The sequence below is a fragment of the Sipha flava genome, unplaced genomic scaffold (assembly GCF_003268045.1).
Source record: "Sipha flava isolate LNK unplaced genomic scaffold, YSA_version1 213_pilon_pilon, whole genome shotgun sequence".
Classification (NCBI taxonomy): Eukaryota; Metazoa; Arthropoda; class Insecta; order Hemiptera; family Aphididae; genus Sipha; species Sipha flava.
The window spans coordinates 572,432-593,846 of NW_020272828.1; the positions used below are offsets into that span (position 1 = coordinate 572,432).

A 21,415-nucleotide genomic window follows, 5' to 3' on the forward strand; every position below is an offset into this window, starting at 1 on the left:
TAATAATAATAATAATAAAAATAATAATAATAATAATAATAATAATATTATGGCCAGCAGGGGATATAAAAGCAATGGTATTTCTCGGGGAATGTATAACATAACATATTACAGTTTCCACAGTGACTTGGGGTTTATTTTGAAACGCAGTCGACCGCCAAAAAGTCACTTCACGGCAGTGGTATAACTTAAATAAATATATATATGTGTGTGTGAGATATAAGGGTTGGTAAATGAAAAAATATGATGTATATGATACACAAGTTGCTATGTGTGTGTGTGCAAAACTATATGGCTGGCAATCGGCGGTTGGTCGACGAAGGCTATTTTAACTTTGACCGAAAAAACAGGCCCGGGTTATGAGCTTTCGGTTATATGTACAGTTGGACGAAAGCCACGTATACCCCGGGCCAAAACAACACGCGCGCCAGTTTGGTATGTGTAGGCCCTACCATACAGAGGAGCGAAGTGTACACCGCACACCAGCTGTATATATCGCGTTGTACGGCGGGTTATGTGTACGTGTACGCACTTAATGTCTAAAACGTCTATTACAACACGGTTACTGATGTACACACACTGTGAACACCCTTCGGGGTCAGATATTTGCCCTCAAGAGGGAAAAAAAAATTCGATTTTGGCAGTTCATTATCCGACAAATGTCTCTTGACGTCCACCGCTTTTACTTTCACTATACCTATTTTATTTAACAGAACAGACCAAAGCCCGGTGTACAATATTTGATGAACACATTTTCAAATCAATGCAATTATTTTATATTTTATTTATCATTAATATATATATATTATATACCTGTACCGAGATTAATATGCGTTACGTGAAATTTTTAAACACTTATTTGTTAGAGAGACAGGGAGGAGAAAAATTTTTTTTTTCAAAATAATATATTGAAGTCAAACGAAAGCCAAACTTTAAAATGCATTCCCATGTTTTCATTTTTTTTTCGCATGAAATTTAAATTTAGCAAAATACTAAGTATGACTTTGGAATATAATATCATGTATATCAAAGAATAAGTTCTGAAGAAGAAAATGGAATTTATCTCATTTATATCAATGAAAGTTGAATAACTTAAGATTACATACATACACAATATTTTATATTAAAATAAAATGTATTGAAAGAAGGAATTTGCAACTACTATAAAAGTATAATAACTTACCCATCCATGAACTTTTAATATTTAGCATTGTGATGTTAAATTTGACTTTTGATAGCAGCTGTTATGTTTATTACACCGTACTAAAACAGCTAAAATTTTGCTCTGTAAAAGAGAATAATAATATTTAGATTCAACTCAAATACTAAAATATCAAAATATATTTTATTCATATTCTGTTTTCTTTCCTTCACCAATGCATAAAAATATTACATTATAATTTAATTTATAATTTCCAAATATTATTATACTACGTATGTGTATAATGTAATGTAATGTGTGAAGGTACGTACAAGGCTCTTCTAAACGGTTGATTGCTTATGATTTGAAAGCCAATATTCAGCAGTTTATTGAAATATGTATTTTATATATTTATAATAATCAAAATCTAAATTAATAACTGGCAAACTCTGATATGCATCTTTTAATTTATAGTATTAAAGGATATTGGTCATATTTTACACACATCATTTTTCATAGAGATCATTCACTTAAATTTTGATTGCTTTTATTTTAAAACTTATTTTTGACATTTAACATTTTTTTATACTCCTGAATTAAAATGATATATTTATTTTCTTCAGAAATGTCTCTCATAATTATAACCCATGCTTCATACTTTGTAAATTTAATTTCAAAATGATACTTCTAAAATACTTTCTTACCAACACATTAAAATATAACTTATCTAGATAGTGATCTGTCATATCCGTTTTCGAATTATATATTTTATCACAAAATCATGTAATGGATGTGTCTAAAATTGTCAGTGATTACAGTGTTCACAATAATATACATCGTTCAACATGAAAATATATTTATAATTTTGTAATATTTGTTATTTAATAACTATGTAATTGTGTATTGAATTATGACAAACAGAATATTTCGACACAATAATCAAAATTTCAATTATTTTTAAATTTAAATTACCATTTTAGAGACACAAAAATATAATTATTTATAATATGCCATTTTCCTATGGTAATTTTAATCATAAATAATACATACACACACACACTTTTTATAAATATGAAATCGATTTTGTTCGATTTTTGTTAATATATATACTTAAATTCTTTTAAAAATCATTAAATTAACTAGAATATAATAGTCATATCCATTAATAATGACCATTAAGGGATACGAGTAAAACGAAAGAATAATAATATTGCTAATAGTTAAAATGAAATAAAAAACCTATCATGATGACTAGATTTGATAATAGATTTAAGCAGAAAATATATTTTATTCATAGAATATTCACATACATCTAATGTACATTGAAGCTGCATATGAATATAAAATAATAATGTTATTTTCAGTTCTCGAATTAATAAGGGACGGTATACCCACGTGTAGTAAATATAATTTTTAATAATATATATAAAAAGTTAACTTATATATGTCATCTTTATAAATTCTGATGCGCCGACTTAATTTCAGATGTTATAAAAGTAAGTCACCGACAGAAAATCGATGAATTTTAATAAACTCTTCATTTTCAAAAGACGTTACACAACAATCACATTTACGTGCAACGCCAAGGCAAACGTATGTTCCTATATTTATATTTTCGTACATACTTTATATACATGGGGAAGAGAGATTTTTAACTTTTTTTATGAAATTTTACACACAAAAATAATATTATACATTAGTAAACGGAAACACAAATAATTGTTTAATACAATGTAAAAAAAATTAACAATTTATTCTAATCATGACCAATTGATGCATTTATTATTTTAACAATAAGAAAAAAATATCTTCAAATACCCTAACGTATAAATACAGATTCCTCGTGAATAAATGCATATCCGGAACTAGTTTTACATAGTTGTAATTTTATATAAATTATTCAGAACGCGAAAATTATATTGTATTTAACATTTGTTTTATTTTTGTATATTTATAATATACTTGTTTTTCGTTGATGCGTAACACAAATAGTAAGAAATTTTTGAACATGGAATAGTAATTATTAGGTTAGGGACTTCTAGTATTTGCATACTTTTTTTAATTATTGTTAAATACAGCAGAATGCGAAATAAATTCGTTTCTCGGTGCCATGATATCAGATACAAAATTTGAATGTGCATATTTTTTTATATTTGATAGATGTTGCAAGGAAAGTGCATATTTTAAAATTGTTATGCTTGTTTTGCATATTTTGACAAATTTTTAAAATTCAAAATTCAAAACTATAGATACATATAATATATATATATATATTTCAATCGATCGAAAAAAAAATGTAATAAGAGGACTTGATACTTCCAGTAAAATATATCTGCAAACTACCTCTCATATCTCGTTATAATTTTTGTGTAAGTATAAATAATACTATAAACTCCTATCAACCATATAACCCGCTGGATATCGACCGGATGTTGATAAAGATAATATAGAATAATAGATTATTTGTTTAGTGTTCAGTTCAATTGATTATTATCCGTTGTTGTTTTTGCGTCTCGCAACCACACAAAGTCGAATCATACGTAAAACATCGTACGTTTATATTTTATAACATTGTGTAATGCCGAAAGTACAACGTCTATGAGTAGTCGACTACAATGTTTTGTTTCGGAGCTTAAAGATACATTTACATCCGATGGACACGTTTTATTTTGTGTACTATGTGGTCATTTTCTTTTTTTTATGTATATAAATGCATATTATAATGATTTTAGAAGCATATTTGTATATTTTTTAGAGTTATAAGTCCCTAAAGGTTTCCTAGACGCGACCGGTCGCTACGACCTGTCGTTGATGCGTGCTGGTTTCCCAAGCACGACTGGTCGCCGAGACCAGTCTCCGGTGACGTAAAAAAAAACTATCAAATTCTGTATCTGTATCATTATGAATCAGTATCATTGTGGTTTTCGTGCAGTGAGTGCTAGTGTTTTCAAGTTAAATTGTATATTTATTATGAGTATGAATACAATTATTAACAATAATAAAATTATGTTACTTCTTCTCGAGGAAGAGGAAGAAGACGATGATTTGTTAATCACAACACAATCAGAACAGAGAGAAAAAATTGATGCCATATTCATGCACGTGATAATCGAAATTCACTACCCAAAAGTTGGTTTGTGACTGAAATAAATCGACGGTCGCGCGCATCAGTCGCAATACACTGCTCTCGGACCGGTAGTGTTGCCGGTCGTCACGATAAAGTTCAGTCGCGCGTTGGAAACCAGATAATAGGAATTACATATTAACAGTCGGACGGCAACCTGTCTCGGCAACCGGTCGCGTCTAGGAAACCGTACCTTAAGCCTAGTAATTATACATGTCAGTTCTATGGTTTCAGATATTTTAACTTTGATCAATATTTTTTTAACGATTTTCATCGAATATAATCGTATTCCACAGATGACGACGTTATCTGGGAATGCGTAACGCATTATAACCATGGGCGTAATTAGAGCCCATATATTGGGTGAAATTGCTGAAAATTAAATTAAATGGTAGTTAACTATAATTACAATAGATTATATAGATCTAAAAAAAAAAAAAAAACAGGAGTGCTACATTTTAACTCAAGGGTGCTAAAAACCATATTGCGCTTTCTTAGTTGTGCCTATGGTTTTGAAAAATGCGTAACCGAAACCATGAACGCTCATTGCGGCATACGTAAGTATACGAGTGGCCCACATTGATATACCGATGGAGATATATCCGTAAATGTTATTAACTTTATCAAGTATTGAGAGATATTCATACGGCTGCACTAAATACGTACAATCGCAGAAATTGAAATCGACGGCTAAAATGTTACTATTGGCCGAAAGGATATTTAATTTATACTAATTTCTGATTATCCAGTAAAGCTATTGTACATGCTCACCCTATCCTATATTATATATATATTATTTACTGTGTATTATAAATATTAATAAGTCAATTATTCGATATTAAATTGCGATTTTTGAAAAGTCAAGAACAACTTGTACACCATAAATAATGGATGTTTTGTGATTTTATATAAAAAAAAAATAAATACTTAAGCAATTTTCCGCCGACTATTATTTATCAGTTAAAGCGTAAATAATCTGATTTTCAACGTGACGCCCTTCAAGCAGGTAGTAAATGTAGTAAAACAAAAAAGTTTATACAAAAAATTCATATCTACGGATATATTTCCGTGGGGATATCACGGTGGTGGCCCATCTTGAGCATGTAGTGTGATAGTTACTCGTAACGCCATGACTTGCGGTGATGACATGTATACCCGCGCGTAGTCTATGCATAAAACCGATGCGAAAATACTTCTAGGCTGAGGTATTGTTTGAGACTAGACACACAAAAATACATGCACATACTCGCATAATATATATGATTTATATATTAATATACGTACATGCACGCAAAAAGCAGCCATTGTAATAATACAACGTCCGAACTCTGCGGCCGTGTACTATACAGTGTGATGAGGTTAACGTGTAAAATATACATTTTCGGAACTTTATAATTACATTTAAGCATGCATAAGAAGGTCGGACTACAAACCTTAGATGTGTATATATGTACATTCATGCGGTGACGTTGTTTCACCCAACTAACGCGACTTTGTTACGTATAAAGTATACCGCTCACATACGCTAAATAACCCTATGATCGACATCGCAGAACAGTTTTTTCAGTTCAATGTGACAATCTTACGATGTACAAGTAATAAAAAATTGTAATAAAATCGTAATAAAAAATGGAATTTCAAGGATTTTTTGAATGTAATTAAGATGACACTATTGATTAGTTAGCAACTGATTTAAATTATCTAGAATATTATTAAATATTATTAAAACCATTTCCAAAATTCAAATTTTCACGTATCCAAACTAAATACGGACCCAATTAGTTCAAATAACATAATACAGTTCTACTGTATGTGTGTTCGAAAAAAACCGTACACGTTTAATACCTCTGTTTAAAGTCTGAATACGTAGTATAGTATAACCACTAATAATTTTGTGAACAAAACAGAAAAGGATAACGCATGCACTGGGGCGTATTATTATAGTTAGGAGAGGTTAGTGAATAAAAGAGCATGAGGTGAATTCCTCTCGGAAAGGTTTGGAAAAGAAATGGGGCGGAAAGATAAACGTCTAAAAAATAATGATTTGAGGTTATCAGAAAGTATAAATACAATTTTTTGAAGTACGATGGAAATTCTGGATACGATAGTTTTATAACACATAACTAACTTCGTGTATATTTCGCACCTATTGTACATCGTTGTGCAGCAAGTTGAAAAAATAGTTAAACGACAGAATTCTGTAAATTTTTGTTGTTACTGTAATTACGAATTCCAAAAATATTCCAAACAGTAATATCTCACAAATTCGGACTCGATAATAATTGAACTGTGCAGTATACGGAGTTTGAAGTTCTTTTACATGTCAAAAGTAAATTAGAGCAGCCCATTTGTGCTCATCACACCTTTTTTATAGCCCATTTGCTCCTAAAATATTTTTTATAAAAACCGTGAAACGTAACCAAACTATATTACTTCATGATTGCGTACTCTTATAATATTATTTACCAATTTAATTATCCTTATAGATATTATCAAATATCAGTTCATTTTATTTTAATTGCAGTTCATGATAATTCTCACTCTTTCTATGAACCTTATAGTGAAGCTAGTACCTATTATTTATTTTGCAGTACTCCACTTATAAGTTAAAATGGTTTTTAAAATAACAAATACTACTAAAAACCATGAGTGTTTAATTTTTCGTAACTTTAAATTCCACTAAAGTATACACTTGATTTCAGGAGATATAAGTTGGCGTTGCGTTAAAAAAAGAAATCATTCAAAATCAACCTTAATCGATATATTAAAGACATTCACAATCATGAAAAACTATTGTACTATTGTAACTACTATTGTAGATTTAAACTTGCTGGAAGTTAGAGAAAATTGATAATATGAAATGACAATGTTATATGCGAAATGGACGCATATAGGCTATAAATCGACAGACCGTACCTTATCTTTCGGGTGTAAATGTCCACTTCCCTCGGAACGCAAATAGGTTACTTTGGGGCAAATGGGCTGTACCGATGTTAATGTCTACAGCGCGCGCGACGTACTATATCTACGTTGTGATTATAAAACAACAGCAAACCTAACACTGTATAATACGTGGAGTATAACAGTCCTATCGTCGCCCACTTTACTAATGTAAATAATACCATGTGCACAGGGTACGATTTCACGCGGTATACTGCAGCAGTGACGGGCGTCGTCGCTATTATAATAATAATATTTCACGTCTAGTCCGTACGAAATGCGGCAATAAACACGAGCATTCGTTAAGCGTTATTTATCGTGTCGTACGTCATATTCGTAGCGCGACGCTTTCACGGACGGCGCAAAGGTGTGAAAACGCGAAAATATAACACCCCGCGGATGACTTGCCCCGCCAGCAAACGCGTGTTGTGTCGAAATATTATTTTTTACCGTCAAAAGGATCAAGAGAACTTATATATATATATGCACACAATATATGTAAAGTACGCAGAAAGTGATACATTACAACCGGGAGAGCGTGAAAATGAGCAATTGAAGAGGAACGCTGCAGTACACGTGACTCGTCGGCATAAATAATTCCACGATACCGAGAGCGGTAACAACGACGGGTAGGTAGATGACACATGCGCGTGCGGACTAGGAATAAAACAAACTCAATTATGAGTTTCCATTTTGTGGAAATCTATCAATGTGCAGCGTTGTTGAATACAAAAACAACAGTTGAAAAGCTTCTGGATAGCGATAAAACCACGTATACGAGCATACAGGGTATACCACAATGTTATTTCCATTGATTTTAGAATACATACGGATACTCCATCATATTGTTGGAATTGGTTAAGCCTATGTGAGGATGCAGCCACTAGACGACGCTGTAATTATTTTCATTCAATTTCATTACACCAGGCTTGTAACAATAAAAACAATAGTTTCTAACTTAAAATTAACTTAACATGTATTTATCAAGTTTAAGACAAACAAATACAGTAACGTCCAGTGGCTTTGTCCACGTAGGTGCTACCAATTCACTAATAGGATGACGTACGTATCAAAGTAAGCATTATAAAATCTATGGTAATACACTTTATAGCAATAAGTTCACTAAGTGTCAGAATCGGGAGTACATTGCGAAAAATAACAAACGTTGTCTTTCATTAAAACACATTATATATTAATCATCACGATCATTAAATACGATTGCTATTAGATTACATCAATGTATTTTGAATTAAAGAACTTGTGGCTATAGAACAGTAATATACATCTAACTACTCGTATAGATTAATCAATAAATTCGCATATGTATACATATACATATGTAATTGTACATAAATATATATTATATATTTACAGACTTATATTAGTGCATTATAATATTAGTGCATTGTGAGAGACATGAGTTTTTGAAGCGAAATAAAATATAGTAGTATCTCATTACAATGGATTTCAGATTGTTTATATTGGTAAACGTTTAAATTTGATACGATTTCGTAATCAATTATTTACAGTAAAACAATAAGTACCAAATAATTAGTTTCGAGTGCATCTAGTGTTAAATTATTTCAATCTAGTTTTATTAAATTGAAAATAAATGCACATTAAATACGCAACTGTAGTTTTTTCCTACAGTCCGTCCAAAGTAAATTATTTATTTACCTTTTACCATAAGTTTTATTTTAATTGTGGATGAATACGTTATGAATACATTTTATTTGTAGTTTTTATAGATTTTTCTTCTGAAATATATATACATACAAACGAAGTTTATATACACGTATTAAAGATATAACAAAAATCAAAAGAATGCAGACATTCTAAATAGAGATTTTTTCCGTTATCTCAAAGTTTGCTGTTCTAGGCAGTTATATATATTTCTAGAAATCCATAACTGAAAATGTATACGTATACTTTTTCAGTTAATGTAAATAAATATAGAATACATATTTACTTAACTGTAGTTATGTGTACATAGAGTCAAATATACGTTTTATTTTATGATTTTATATAAGTTGACTATACACGTAAGAATTTACAGAGATATAATTTTATTTATACGTATACATCTAGGTCATTACAATTATTTGAAACGTATTATCAAACAAATTATAATATTTTATATTGGAGCCTTTTCAAAGGCTTTACTATGTTGTCATAACATTTTATTAGGTAATAATATTTATTTCCTTGTTAATTTAATTATATGAAAAAAAGAAAAAGTCGTATAGTTCCTTAAAATCAAAACAAAATTAATAATGGATCGATAAAATGTTCAAATGTAGAATTAGGTAAGCTAAATTCAGTAGATTAGGTTCAGTATTTCGAACAAATATCAACCTAATAGTTAAAATTATGAATTAATGATTATTAATTATAAATTATAATTATATATTTTAATATCTAAATTTATAATTATATGAAATTAAAAGTTAGTTAAATTGAAATTAGAATTAATTTTCGATAGAAAAAAATTAGATAATATTGGAGTTTTTAAAGTATTTGAGTATTTCGATTTGCCCTTCTGTTAGTATTATGTAAAACTACAGGATTCGATCAATTGTCACTAAAAATTATTTAACAATCATTATACCAAATAAAAATGTATAAGTAATAAATAAAATATAAAATAAACCATTTATTAATTTTCCAGCAAGCCGGTTCCTTTTTGAATAAAAAATATATAAGATCAAATTGTTGTGTATGTTATTACTTTTTACTATTAGTTAAATAACATTTCACTCGGACTTCAATTTACTTCATATAAAAAAAAAACTGCTTGTACCTCATTAATGAGTTTTAATACAATGCTTTTTTATTTAATAAATTAAAAGACTATTTTTATCCACAATATATTTTAATAAATATTAAATAAATAAAATAAATGATATCCATTTTATTTGAGTATTGTACTAGTATTTTACGAAATTATAAAGAGAAAAACGGGAGATATTCGATGTACTAAAATAGTCAGTATTGTTCCTGAAAAATTAATATATAACAGATATGAGACTATGTAAATAGCATCATTTGAAACTAAAATTAAAACTATATTCGTTGTGAATACGCACAGTACCTTTTTTTGTCTTATTAATTTAAAAATAACTGTCCATTAACACATTATGAATTATTCTACAAAGGAATATTTAAAGCTTCCACGACTTATTATTTAAATAATCCACATTTTCCAGTAACACATAAACACAATATATTAATGAAAATGTCTATAAATATTTAAACTATCAACAAATTCACACGCAAGCAAATCTAATTTAAATCACAAATAAAACATTTATTATAACCGATAACGAGAATTAATTAAAAAATAAATATTTCAACAGGATCCGTTTGTGAATAGTGTTGCAATAAACTAAACAGAAGTCATATTAAATTCGACATATTATTGAGTTTATGATTATTTAGTCTAAAAGTAAATGTATTTGTTTTGTTTCTATGCCATTAAAAGAAGACTGTTATTTTTAAATTATTACTACTAACTAGTGCCAAAAGGATACGCTAGACAATTTGCATTCTAAAAAAAAAAGAATAAAAAAGTGAATTTAAATAATTTCACTAGATCTCTAATTTCATAAGAAACCCATAATTTAGATAAACTTCTTTTTACGATTTTCAAAGTAAAAAGAAAAAGACTGAAAATATCTATTAAATATTAGTTTTGTTCGATAGCAATGGAAGACTACAACAAATATTTATGAAAATGAAAACATTATTATAAATTGGAGTAATGACAGCGTGATCTACTGATTTTACGCAATTTAATGCAAATAAAAATAAAATTACTGTTAAATACAACATTTTATCACGAAGAAATTCATGGAATATTGTTTCCCTGACAAATTTATTTGCCATCATTCTCAAGTCAAAATAAATAAATCTAAAAAATGACATCTTTAACGGATATAAATCTGAATCATAAGGTAGTAATATCATCACTGAACATAAATTATGACTGTTAAGCTCTAAAATAATACATCAATGAAAAATTAATATCTCTGTTGAAATACGGAACTAATCATGTCTATAATACACTAAATAATATTTTTTACAGTGGCGGTTGATGAAATAATTAATCCTTCATTCCTGTCAATATATCAATCTACAGTTATTTTTTATTTATAGCCATCATGTTCGCAAACACTATTTTTATTTTTCATTGTCTTTACAATATTGACGACCCCATAAAGAAGTTACATCACAAAAAAAGGGGGCGATCTTTATATGAAAATTTTAATTTCATTGGGATCTCAGTAAATTAAGTCAATCATACGTAACATCCGTGGGTCATTGAATAACGAGTTACATTATTTTTGAAAATGCCTCTTTCATTTATCAATCACAAGACCATCTGCAACCATTTTATAACATAATACAAATTACGATGTCGATTCTTAACTGCGTAATACAAATTATGATACTTTATTTTGTTTTCCTCTTAATTCATTTAATCGAATCACTAATACCATCAATTTTATAAAATAAAGTTTATTACAAAACTAACACTTAAACCAATCGAAAAATATTGACTTGGTATATTCAGAAAATAATTAAATCACTTGTACTTAATTCAGAGTATACCATAAATCGCTTTCAATGCCAGTATTTCCAATAAATATTTTTATTACAATATAAACGACTATAAAAGTGTAACTCTATATATCTATATACATATAGTGTATGAAATGAAGATATAGGTTATTTCTAATTTATTTAGGTAATAACAACAAAACTTTATTATATAAATTTATCTAAATTCGAAGTTTATTAATTGCATTAAATATTTGATTAAAACGCTTAAAAAAAAACTCTATACTATAGATATTGTTGATGGACAGTATTAATTTTATTATACTTTTTTTTTTTATTATCAAAGATTTATCAACGTCAAAAGCATTTTATAAAACACATAAATTGTAAGAAAAAAAAAAACAACGAAAATAAGATGAAGCTTAATACATGGTGACAGAATTTGTGAGCTATAAATTATACTTAGAGTAAAGAGAAACCCGTCTAATGCAAATAATGAATATTGGTGTTTGGTACTAAAAAAAAGCACATAGGTGTGATGAATAAATATTTCTAATTTATCATTAATACAAAAAAATACCATATTTTACAACAAATAAATGTGAATACGTGCTATTTCTTATTACTATACGAAGTACCTATCAAGAAAATTAAATTATTTTTATACCGAGACAAAACTAATCCATGTGGCACATGTGACTTCTGCAATAGAATAGTATAAATCAGAACTAGTAGAAGAAGTAAGAAACAACCGAACTATATACTACTTAGATGTACATTTGTGACGCAAAATATTAAAGAAATAAAAGACGTAAGTGAACAATTATTAACTTCCCGAATTGTAAAATCATCATCGTAGAAAACTGTATACTTACGAGGAAAAAAATGATTAACTAGCGTAGGTATGATATACGCGTGTATACCTTTGGGTCACAGGCAGCTATTATCGTTTAGCGTTTACAATTGTATAGAATTACAATATAATAAGTATAATAAAAGAGGCAGTTTAAAGTTTTTTTACTTTAATCTATAATTCAAAAAGTACTAAAAAAGGAGCTGCAGAATATGTTTATATATTTTGTTTGTATATAATATACATTTTCAGGCACGATAAATATATGAATTTGCCACATGAATTTTTCATAGTGAAAAAACGGTTCTGTCTTTTTATTTTTCAAATTTTCATGATTACAATGACATAAAAAGATCTGTGCAACAAAATCGTTTTAAAGTATAAAGAATATAAAAATTCTCAAATATTAATCAATCGGAAAAGCATTTTTATTCGCTATATTATACAAGGGTATTTTCAGCTTTTAACGTCGATTACAAAATTTAACATTATTTAATACCATTCAGCTATATTTTAGCCAGAAATAATCCATTATCTAAATTTTTGATCAAAGATAATACAGCGTTCATCTCAAGTTTATTACAATTAGACATTAATACATATACGTATAATACGCACTTTCAAACTCATAGATAAAAATGCAAATCTTAACCATTTTGTACTGTCTATCATCAAATGTCATGTGTTTAACATTATATCCTCATTGAGTATAAGTTATGGGAAAACATTGCCATAGCCAATGTACATACATATATTTTCAGAGTACACGTGTAACGAGTACAACCTTGCATAGATGTGGCACAGACTCAAATAATAAATTATTTTAAGAAGAAATAACCTTCATAAATATCAATTGTTTTGCTCACAGTCCTTATATTGCTATAAGTACACACATCGTTCAACTAATATCGCAGTACACAGATGATTCACATTGATATTGTATTTTTAAGTATATTATCAATCATCGTTTATACGTCATTACGAAAATATCATTAATATTCACCTTATTTTTTCTACTTTAATTCATCAAAAAAGATTATAAACTAAAAGATACTCACAGGCTCAACCAAATTAAAAATAATCAATAAGTCAAAAGCAAAAACAATAAAAGGTCGTATTATCGTCTAAAATTTGGAAATGGGTTATGTTAGATTATATTTCAAAAAAAGAAACAAGTTAAAAATAAGTCCACACGAAACATTATTATCATTGTTATAACAATTACTTTTATTAATTTTAAAATACAATGCTTACGTTGTTCCTGTTTTAATAATGTTATGCTCAAAGCTAAATATGCTGCTAGTAAGGAAGTAAACAAACTTAATATTTCATGTCGTACTTGTTACTACGTAATTTTTAAAGGAACTACATTTGTAAACGATCTAAATAAACCACATTCAAAAACCTCAATAAGTAAAATATTTGTGCTTACTATTGGTATTTACTTGACTAGAACTGTAAATATACTCAACCAAAATACTTAACTAAATTATGCATAAAGCTTAACGTAAATCTTAATGGAATGTTATATATCTTCGAATCAAACTAAAAGGATTATTAAACAAATAATTAGTTCCGTCGATTCGTTCCCTTTTTCCCGTCGATCGTCACTTTGATCTTTTCATAAAATTAATAATGTTAGATGCCAAATTAATGTTATCATACCGAACAAGATGAAAAGAATTTTACTTCAAATCATGAACTTTATTAAATTACTCGAGTTAATATATTTTACTAAATAATTATGTAAATATAATAACCCATTAATTTTAACATATTCAATACTTATCGAAACAAACACGATTAAATTAAAAATATTATAAATTTACTTTTTGTGGACTGAATATCAAATGAACATATAATATCATGTTTTGATATAAAATTTAAAATAATTTGGCCATCAATTTAAAAGTTTTAGAGAATATTATAAGAAAGTGAAATTCAAATTATTATAGTTATAATTTTATTTTCATAAAAAATATTTTTTGAGCTAAATGTTAATAATTTTCGTGCAGATAATTTTTAAAATATATAGTTTCAAAATTAAAAAAGTTTTGAATTATAATTGGTTACAAATATATTAAATGCATATATCCCCAATAGGCTTGTAAATAATGTACGTAATTATTTTATAATATAGGCGAGTAAAATCAATTTAAAACATTTTAAACATTACAATTATATCAATTCTTAGAATATGAATTAATATAACCAAAATAAAAGATTATAAATAAAATACATTTTTTCTCATCTTTGTTATAAATTAAATGCAAAATAAAAATGGTTGTGTAGTAAGTATAAAAATAAATAATTACATTATGAAAAATAATTATCTATTATCTCATATATAATATGTATATATGCATTTTAGTATTACTAGTACATTCTTTAAGGGTTAACTCAACGGAAAGTTATTAAAATCTTCCTCCACCACAATAGCGACAAAGGCATTTTTAAAAATTTGTGTGTTACAATATAACTAATCCAGAACTATAAGCCATGTATTTCCTGTCCTATAATCTTATATTCCGAAAACACAGAATAGTTAGAACAGATAAACCCTTTGCTTCTACATTATCGTTAGATGATGACATCATCTTGGTGAGCATTGTTTTCCAAAGGATAGCGAGATCAAATACAAATCTCATACTTCGACGGTTAACATCTGAAAGCAAGATATCATCTCGCCTGTTTCCGACTTGACAGTATTTTCATAAAAACAAATCTACCACCGTTGTACGCAATTTATGACGTAAACACAGAATTACGTAATAACTTTGACTTCCGACAAGTGAATATGGAGATGTTTTTACGAGTTTCATCTAGAAATAATTTCGAGATATTTCATTAATCTAACATAGAGATCTTCAAACTTTTTAACCCAATAGCATGCAAAACTAATATAATATAAAGACACTATCATAAGAATCAAGAGTGAAAGCAGGAAAAAATGTCAGGGAAAGGAATTGAAATACATGAAATTACTCTTTAGGAATATAAAAATAGTTAGTATAAAATACATACTTAAAATTAACAAGATATATTATTTCTCTCACTTTTTTTTTTTTTTTTTTTTTGGGGGGGGCATGGATTATAAAATATATTAATATTCTCTTATATGAACGTAAATTGATTCAATATGTAAAAATATGAAAGTTCAAAATATTAATTGTGCGGTAAATTATATATCATATATATAGCAACATAATGGTACCTATAAACAATACGAATATTTATTCTCATAAATACTTTGTTATGGATAAATAATTGATTATTTTTTTCTGTAATTGGTTATGCACCGTAAAAAATTTACGTTTACACCAACAATTTAACTTTCCAAAAAAAAAAAAACTATTTTCAGTCGATTTTAAAATATTTTTTATTTTTTAATACATTTTATAGGCACATTAAAATAATTTTAATTATTCAATTATTGAAGTCACGGGTAATTGAGCAGGTAATATATGTTGAAGACCAATGAGTTCCAACACATGAATTATACTATAAACAAAATTGTACAAATCAATGTTTCATATTCTGTAGGGAAAAAATCAGCGAAAAACATAGAATTACGTAGTTTTACCTCAAGCTTTACTATACAGCACCCGGTATCACCGGTTTCCATTAAAAATTAGCTTACCGTTTTCCACCAAATTAAAAAAAACGTCATTTCTTTTTCCGTCAATTATAAAATATAGGATTTCAAAGTTTGGGAACCCCTTAAAGCAAGTATTTAATGATATTCTTATTATTAAAAATTAAATTAAAATTAAAAAATAATTTAAAAATATTAAAAAAATATTAAAATAACCAATACAAATTTATTATATTATGAATTTATTAAAGAATATCACAAAATGAGTCTATTGTAAAAAAATTTATGATACTTAATACTAATTATAATAAATAATAAATACAAAACATGTATATGCATTGTTTTGATAACAACATGTCTTGTACCTTTATTCATTGCCTGCATTTTTTATTTAAACTTAATTTAGCATAATGGTTAGGTTAGGTTAGGTTACGAACTCGTATCTACTTATTTTATCTTTTTGGTACTTTAAAATTAATTCTACATTTCGTTTACGATTATCAATAATATTTTTTCTTGGACTTTTTACATTCATTAATACTTTTTAAAGTAACATACATGTTTGTTTGAATGTTTTCTATAATTACAGTTATCCATGGTATTATATGTGGAGTTTATTTATGAAAATTATCTTTGAATACAAAATTAAAAGATTCATATGCGTTCGTTATACGAATCAACCTTGCTGATAATGCACCCCATAGTGACGGAGGGTATTTACAATCGTCTCCTATGTAATTATCTACCAAGTAGTCAGAATATTTAGCTAATAAGTCATTATCAGGACGATTACTCATAAAATCATATGAAAAACAATCTGATACTTCGTGCGTATTAAAAAACAAATGACAAAAATATGTCCTGACCATTTGCTAATTTCGGAATTTGTATTTTTATATTTGTTTGCTAAACCAAGAGATTGTATTTTCCTCCACCATGAATTAGTCAAATGAAACCTACAACCAATTAGGTTACTTTCCGCCCAAACTTCAATAACTGAATTTATAATAGCTTTTTCATAATCAATAGTTATATTTTCCGGGGAAATAATCGAATTAATATCTTTGCATTTTTGATAAATAGATCGAAGAGCAATAATATAGGAATATGTTAGTTTATTTGGTAATAAACAAAATACGAGTGGAACATAGTAGCCACATCACGAAAAAATAATTAAATTTTCATTTTAATTATTTAATAGTAAGAAATTTTCTTTTTGTTTTGTTTCAATATTCATATAATTCAAAGCTTGGTGTACTTCAGTAATGGATTTTGGATTTTTTGGGTGGGTTTTGCTTCTGTTTTCATAGATATTTTTCCTAATTCTATTAATTTAATTTACAGTTATTTCTTTAGCTCACTCATTATTCATTAATGCTTATAAAATTATTTTTTTTGTTATGCACTTACATCTTCTAGTGCTTTTATTTGCATGAAGTATTAAAAATTTGCCGATTTATGGTATTTTCATTTACAGCTTCTTGATTTTGTTTATTTTCGTATTCAATATTTCAGTATAATTTTTTTTTTTTTTTTAATAATTTGCCTTACATGATTTATTAATACACCTCCAACATACTTTTTTATTTACTCCTTGGTATGCTTTGTGAAATTTAAAGTTATTAATTATAATTTGTGGATTGTCACGTTTACTAACAATTATTTTCGCGGACATGGCTGTAACTTATCTTGGTTACCACACATCACATACTAATCGGTGGTCACTATTCAATACTACATTATTACTGACAATTGAACAAATTGCAGTACCCTATCAGATTAGATATTATCAACGTCGATAAAAATGCACTATAATATATAATATAAAATACTATTATCAGTAAGAAAACTAGGTGTGACGATAAAATTATACCCACTGTGCAAAATATAGTACCTGCTATGAACATTCTATATATATATATATATATATATGTATTGAGGATATGCGATGTAAAGCAAATTAATGTTGTAAAAATATTTGTGAGATTGGTAATAATTCATAAATCCATATCGTATATGTTTAAAAAAAACTAAATAATTCAAATAATTCTTATAAATAAGAAAATGTATACATCTCTACATTGCAGTCACGAATTTGTCAACATCGTATATAGTATTATAACTTATGTATAAATACAATTAATTATTAGCACTTAAATTTTGTTGTGGCAGGAGGGGGATAAAAAACAATATCAGGGCGTTAATCAAATTTAATATTTAATGTTTGGCTTTGTGTAAAACTTGAACCGTTATACGCATGTTCCAACGTATAAATAACTAATGTAGTTTAATTACATCATCGAGCACATGTAGGTATACGTAGTGTATTATATCAGGTATATCATTTAGATTTTAAGCTAGCCAGCATAAATAACAAAAGACCCGTAGTCCGATGCGATAAATGAAATTTGTGTCTATTCAGTTGGCTCTTATTAACTTACTCATATTGAAATTTCGTCTGTAAACATAAGTTGCCATGTCCGCGTGCATACAACTAAGTTATATATTTATATATATACATAACACACGTAAAAGCTATACACACACATAGACAAATAAATATGTCAGTGTACATTAGCCGGTTGTAGTTAGAGGTGTGTACCCGACAGCAGTTCTACAATTACTTGTTATACGTTTTAAACGATGTAGACACGATATACAGCCACGACCACGTGATACGGTGTTACGCAAATGTATAAATAAATATGCGCGTACGGAGCGCTAGCAGAGATGTCGTCAAGAGTATCGTGCGTGATGTAACACGCGGCGCAGAAAACGGAAAACCTCGGGTAACTAACTATAGATAATGTCAACGATCAATATACTTATACATATGACAAAAAGAAACACACACACAAACACATTATGGATAATCATTACCGTAGTACCTCTTTGTTTTTTCGTTTTCCAAGTCCGGGTGAAAATTTTGAATGAATGCTTCATCATTACTGATTTAAATATGCACAACTTGTATTTATATGCAAAACGCATTTACTTATGTTCTTTATCAATATCGTTCACTCTATGTATTATATGTATCCACTATAATCGTTTTACGTAAATTTCCAATAGTTTAGGTGAACACTAGTGTATCGGTGATTTTCAACTAAGAAAAAAACGACGTTCAGCGTGTTCATATACATACATATGTATGTACATCATAAATGAAGGACGATTTGGCCATTCGTTCGAGTTTATTACCATACGATAAAGAAAAATCATAAGAGCACAGGAAAAGAAACCATAACTCAAAAACAAACTTTTTTTTAAGATATATATATATATATATATTTACGCATTTATATAAAACGAGGTTAAATCATTTAATATTCTAAAACTGTTTAAAGTTTTAACAGTGGGAAGAAATTTATAAGGGCAATTATGAAAAGAAAAGTGAAAAACTAAGCGTATCATACACATATATATATATATATATATATATATATATATATAAATTAAACATAAACCAAATAAATCGTCATTAAAATAAATAGCAGCCAAGAGTAAAGTTTTTTGGCCATACGATTTGAGTAAGACGCATCATTTAAAGAGAAAACACTTAAGAAAATTTCATACAAAATGTATATTATTTTTGTAATATTAAAAAATATTTACATAATAATAAATTATAATTAATACATAAATTTGAATAATTATTCTTTGATAGAGGAATATACGATATCAACAAAAATAATATAAACAAAACCGTTTCAGCAATAAAAAAAATATAATGACATTATAGTATACCATTATAAATGGTTTATACGTACAGCTGGTTTAAAGGGCACTTTAAAATCGACATGTCGCATAATTATTATTAGTTATTTTTTTCACGAACAATACCATTTATTATAATTTAATATAATTTACACGGCATGTACCCTATATACACGCCAATGTACGATTGACACACATTATTAATTTTTAAATCATCAATATATATATATATATATAGGTAATAAGTGGCCATAAAATAAAATCGACCGTATTATAAAGCGTATTTATAATGAAAATTTATAGGTACAGCTTATAGTTGTTAAAAATGCAATAAAAGTGGGAAAATATTACCACATAACCACCGCGTTGGTTTTGAAATGAAAAATAGTTGTACTTTCCCATCCGTCCAATTTTGCGAGGGGATTAGAGAGCAATCCTACACACTACCCGCATAAAAGTGTATTTCAACATACCAATGCTAACGTAGCTTGTTAAAAACGTTTAGACGTGAATGACCCAAATGCCGTTTGTTGTTAAATATCGCATCAAACAAATGGAAAATGGTAATATAATTCTAAAATTTGTATTTTTTTTTTTTAATAAATGCAAAGCAGTGGATCACAAAGCAACAATGGTGACAACTACTATTATTCCATCAAAATTTCGTATATATATATTCAAATCAGTTATTAAAAATAAAAGTGCTTTTTGTGATGGTTCACTCATTTTTGATTATGATGCGATTCAAAAATGATTGAACTTGTAGTTTCAAATATCAAAAATTAAATTAATTTTGAATTATATATTATTCATTACATACATATACGCATGGTAGTACTTTGATTATTTAATATTTTAACTATATACATTGACGACAATTTATTTTTTTTAATATTATAAAGAAATAGGTAAGTGACTGTGGCTAGTTAGTACTCTACAAAAAAAGTGAGTTTTTGTTTTTATGATTTATTTTTATTGTTATTATTTAGTATTATTATTTATTAATTGATATTTACCAAATTAATCAGGTTGACCTAAATTTATCTAATGAATAAATAGTCTAATTAATTAAACCCCCAGACCACATTTTTCTTTGCATTCATCTATATACGAGAATACGAATGTTATAAATACCTACTCTGAATATTTATTTAAGTGAATCAATCAAATGATAACTCATATTTATTCTAACGAACAAATCGTTAAAATGTATAAATTGTACTTACTACCAATATCATTTTTAAGAATTTACTTTGTCATAGAGGTATAAGCATAAAACATATGTTTTTTAAAAGTTAAGGAATGTACGTTCAAGATCGCAAATACGTCAATACATGTTATTGACAAGGTATATAGTTTTCATGTTTGATGAAGAAACTATAGAAAAATTAGCTTTAACTATATCACATCTATATTTTAATTGTTTAAACTATTATATTCATATTATGACTTATGATAGCAATGATTATTAATACTAAATACATA

General features: G+C 27.5%; 2 protein-coding genes across 3 annotated transcripts in view; both read right to left on the reverse strand.

Annotated features, from left to right (window-relative positions):
- Positions 1-1,280, reverse strand: part of LOC112682865 (neuronal calcium sensor 2) — a 49,950-nt gene extending 48,670 nt beyond the window's left edge. Inside the window, exon 1 of the mRNA XM_025553619.1 lies at positions 1,184-1,280. Coding sequence (XP_025409404.1) covers positions 1,184-1,211 — 28 coding nt within the window. The 5' untranslated portion in view covers positions 1,212-1,280. The remainder of the gene's footprint in view (positions 1-1,183) is intronic.
- LOC112682866 (neurocalcin homolog) overlaps positions 1-21,415 on the reverse strand; it is a 91,432-nt gene that overhangs the window by 50,962 nt on the left and 19,055 nt on the right. The gene's annotated exons all lie outside the window — the stretch shown is intronic.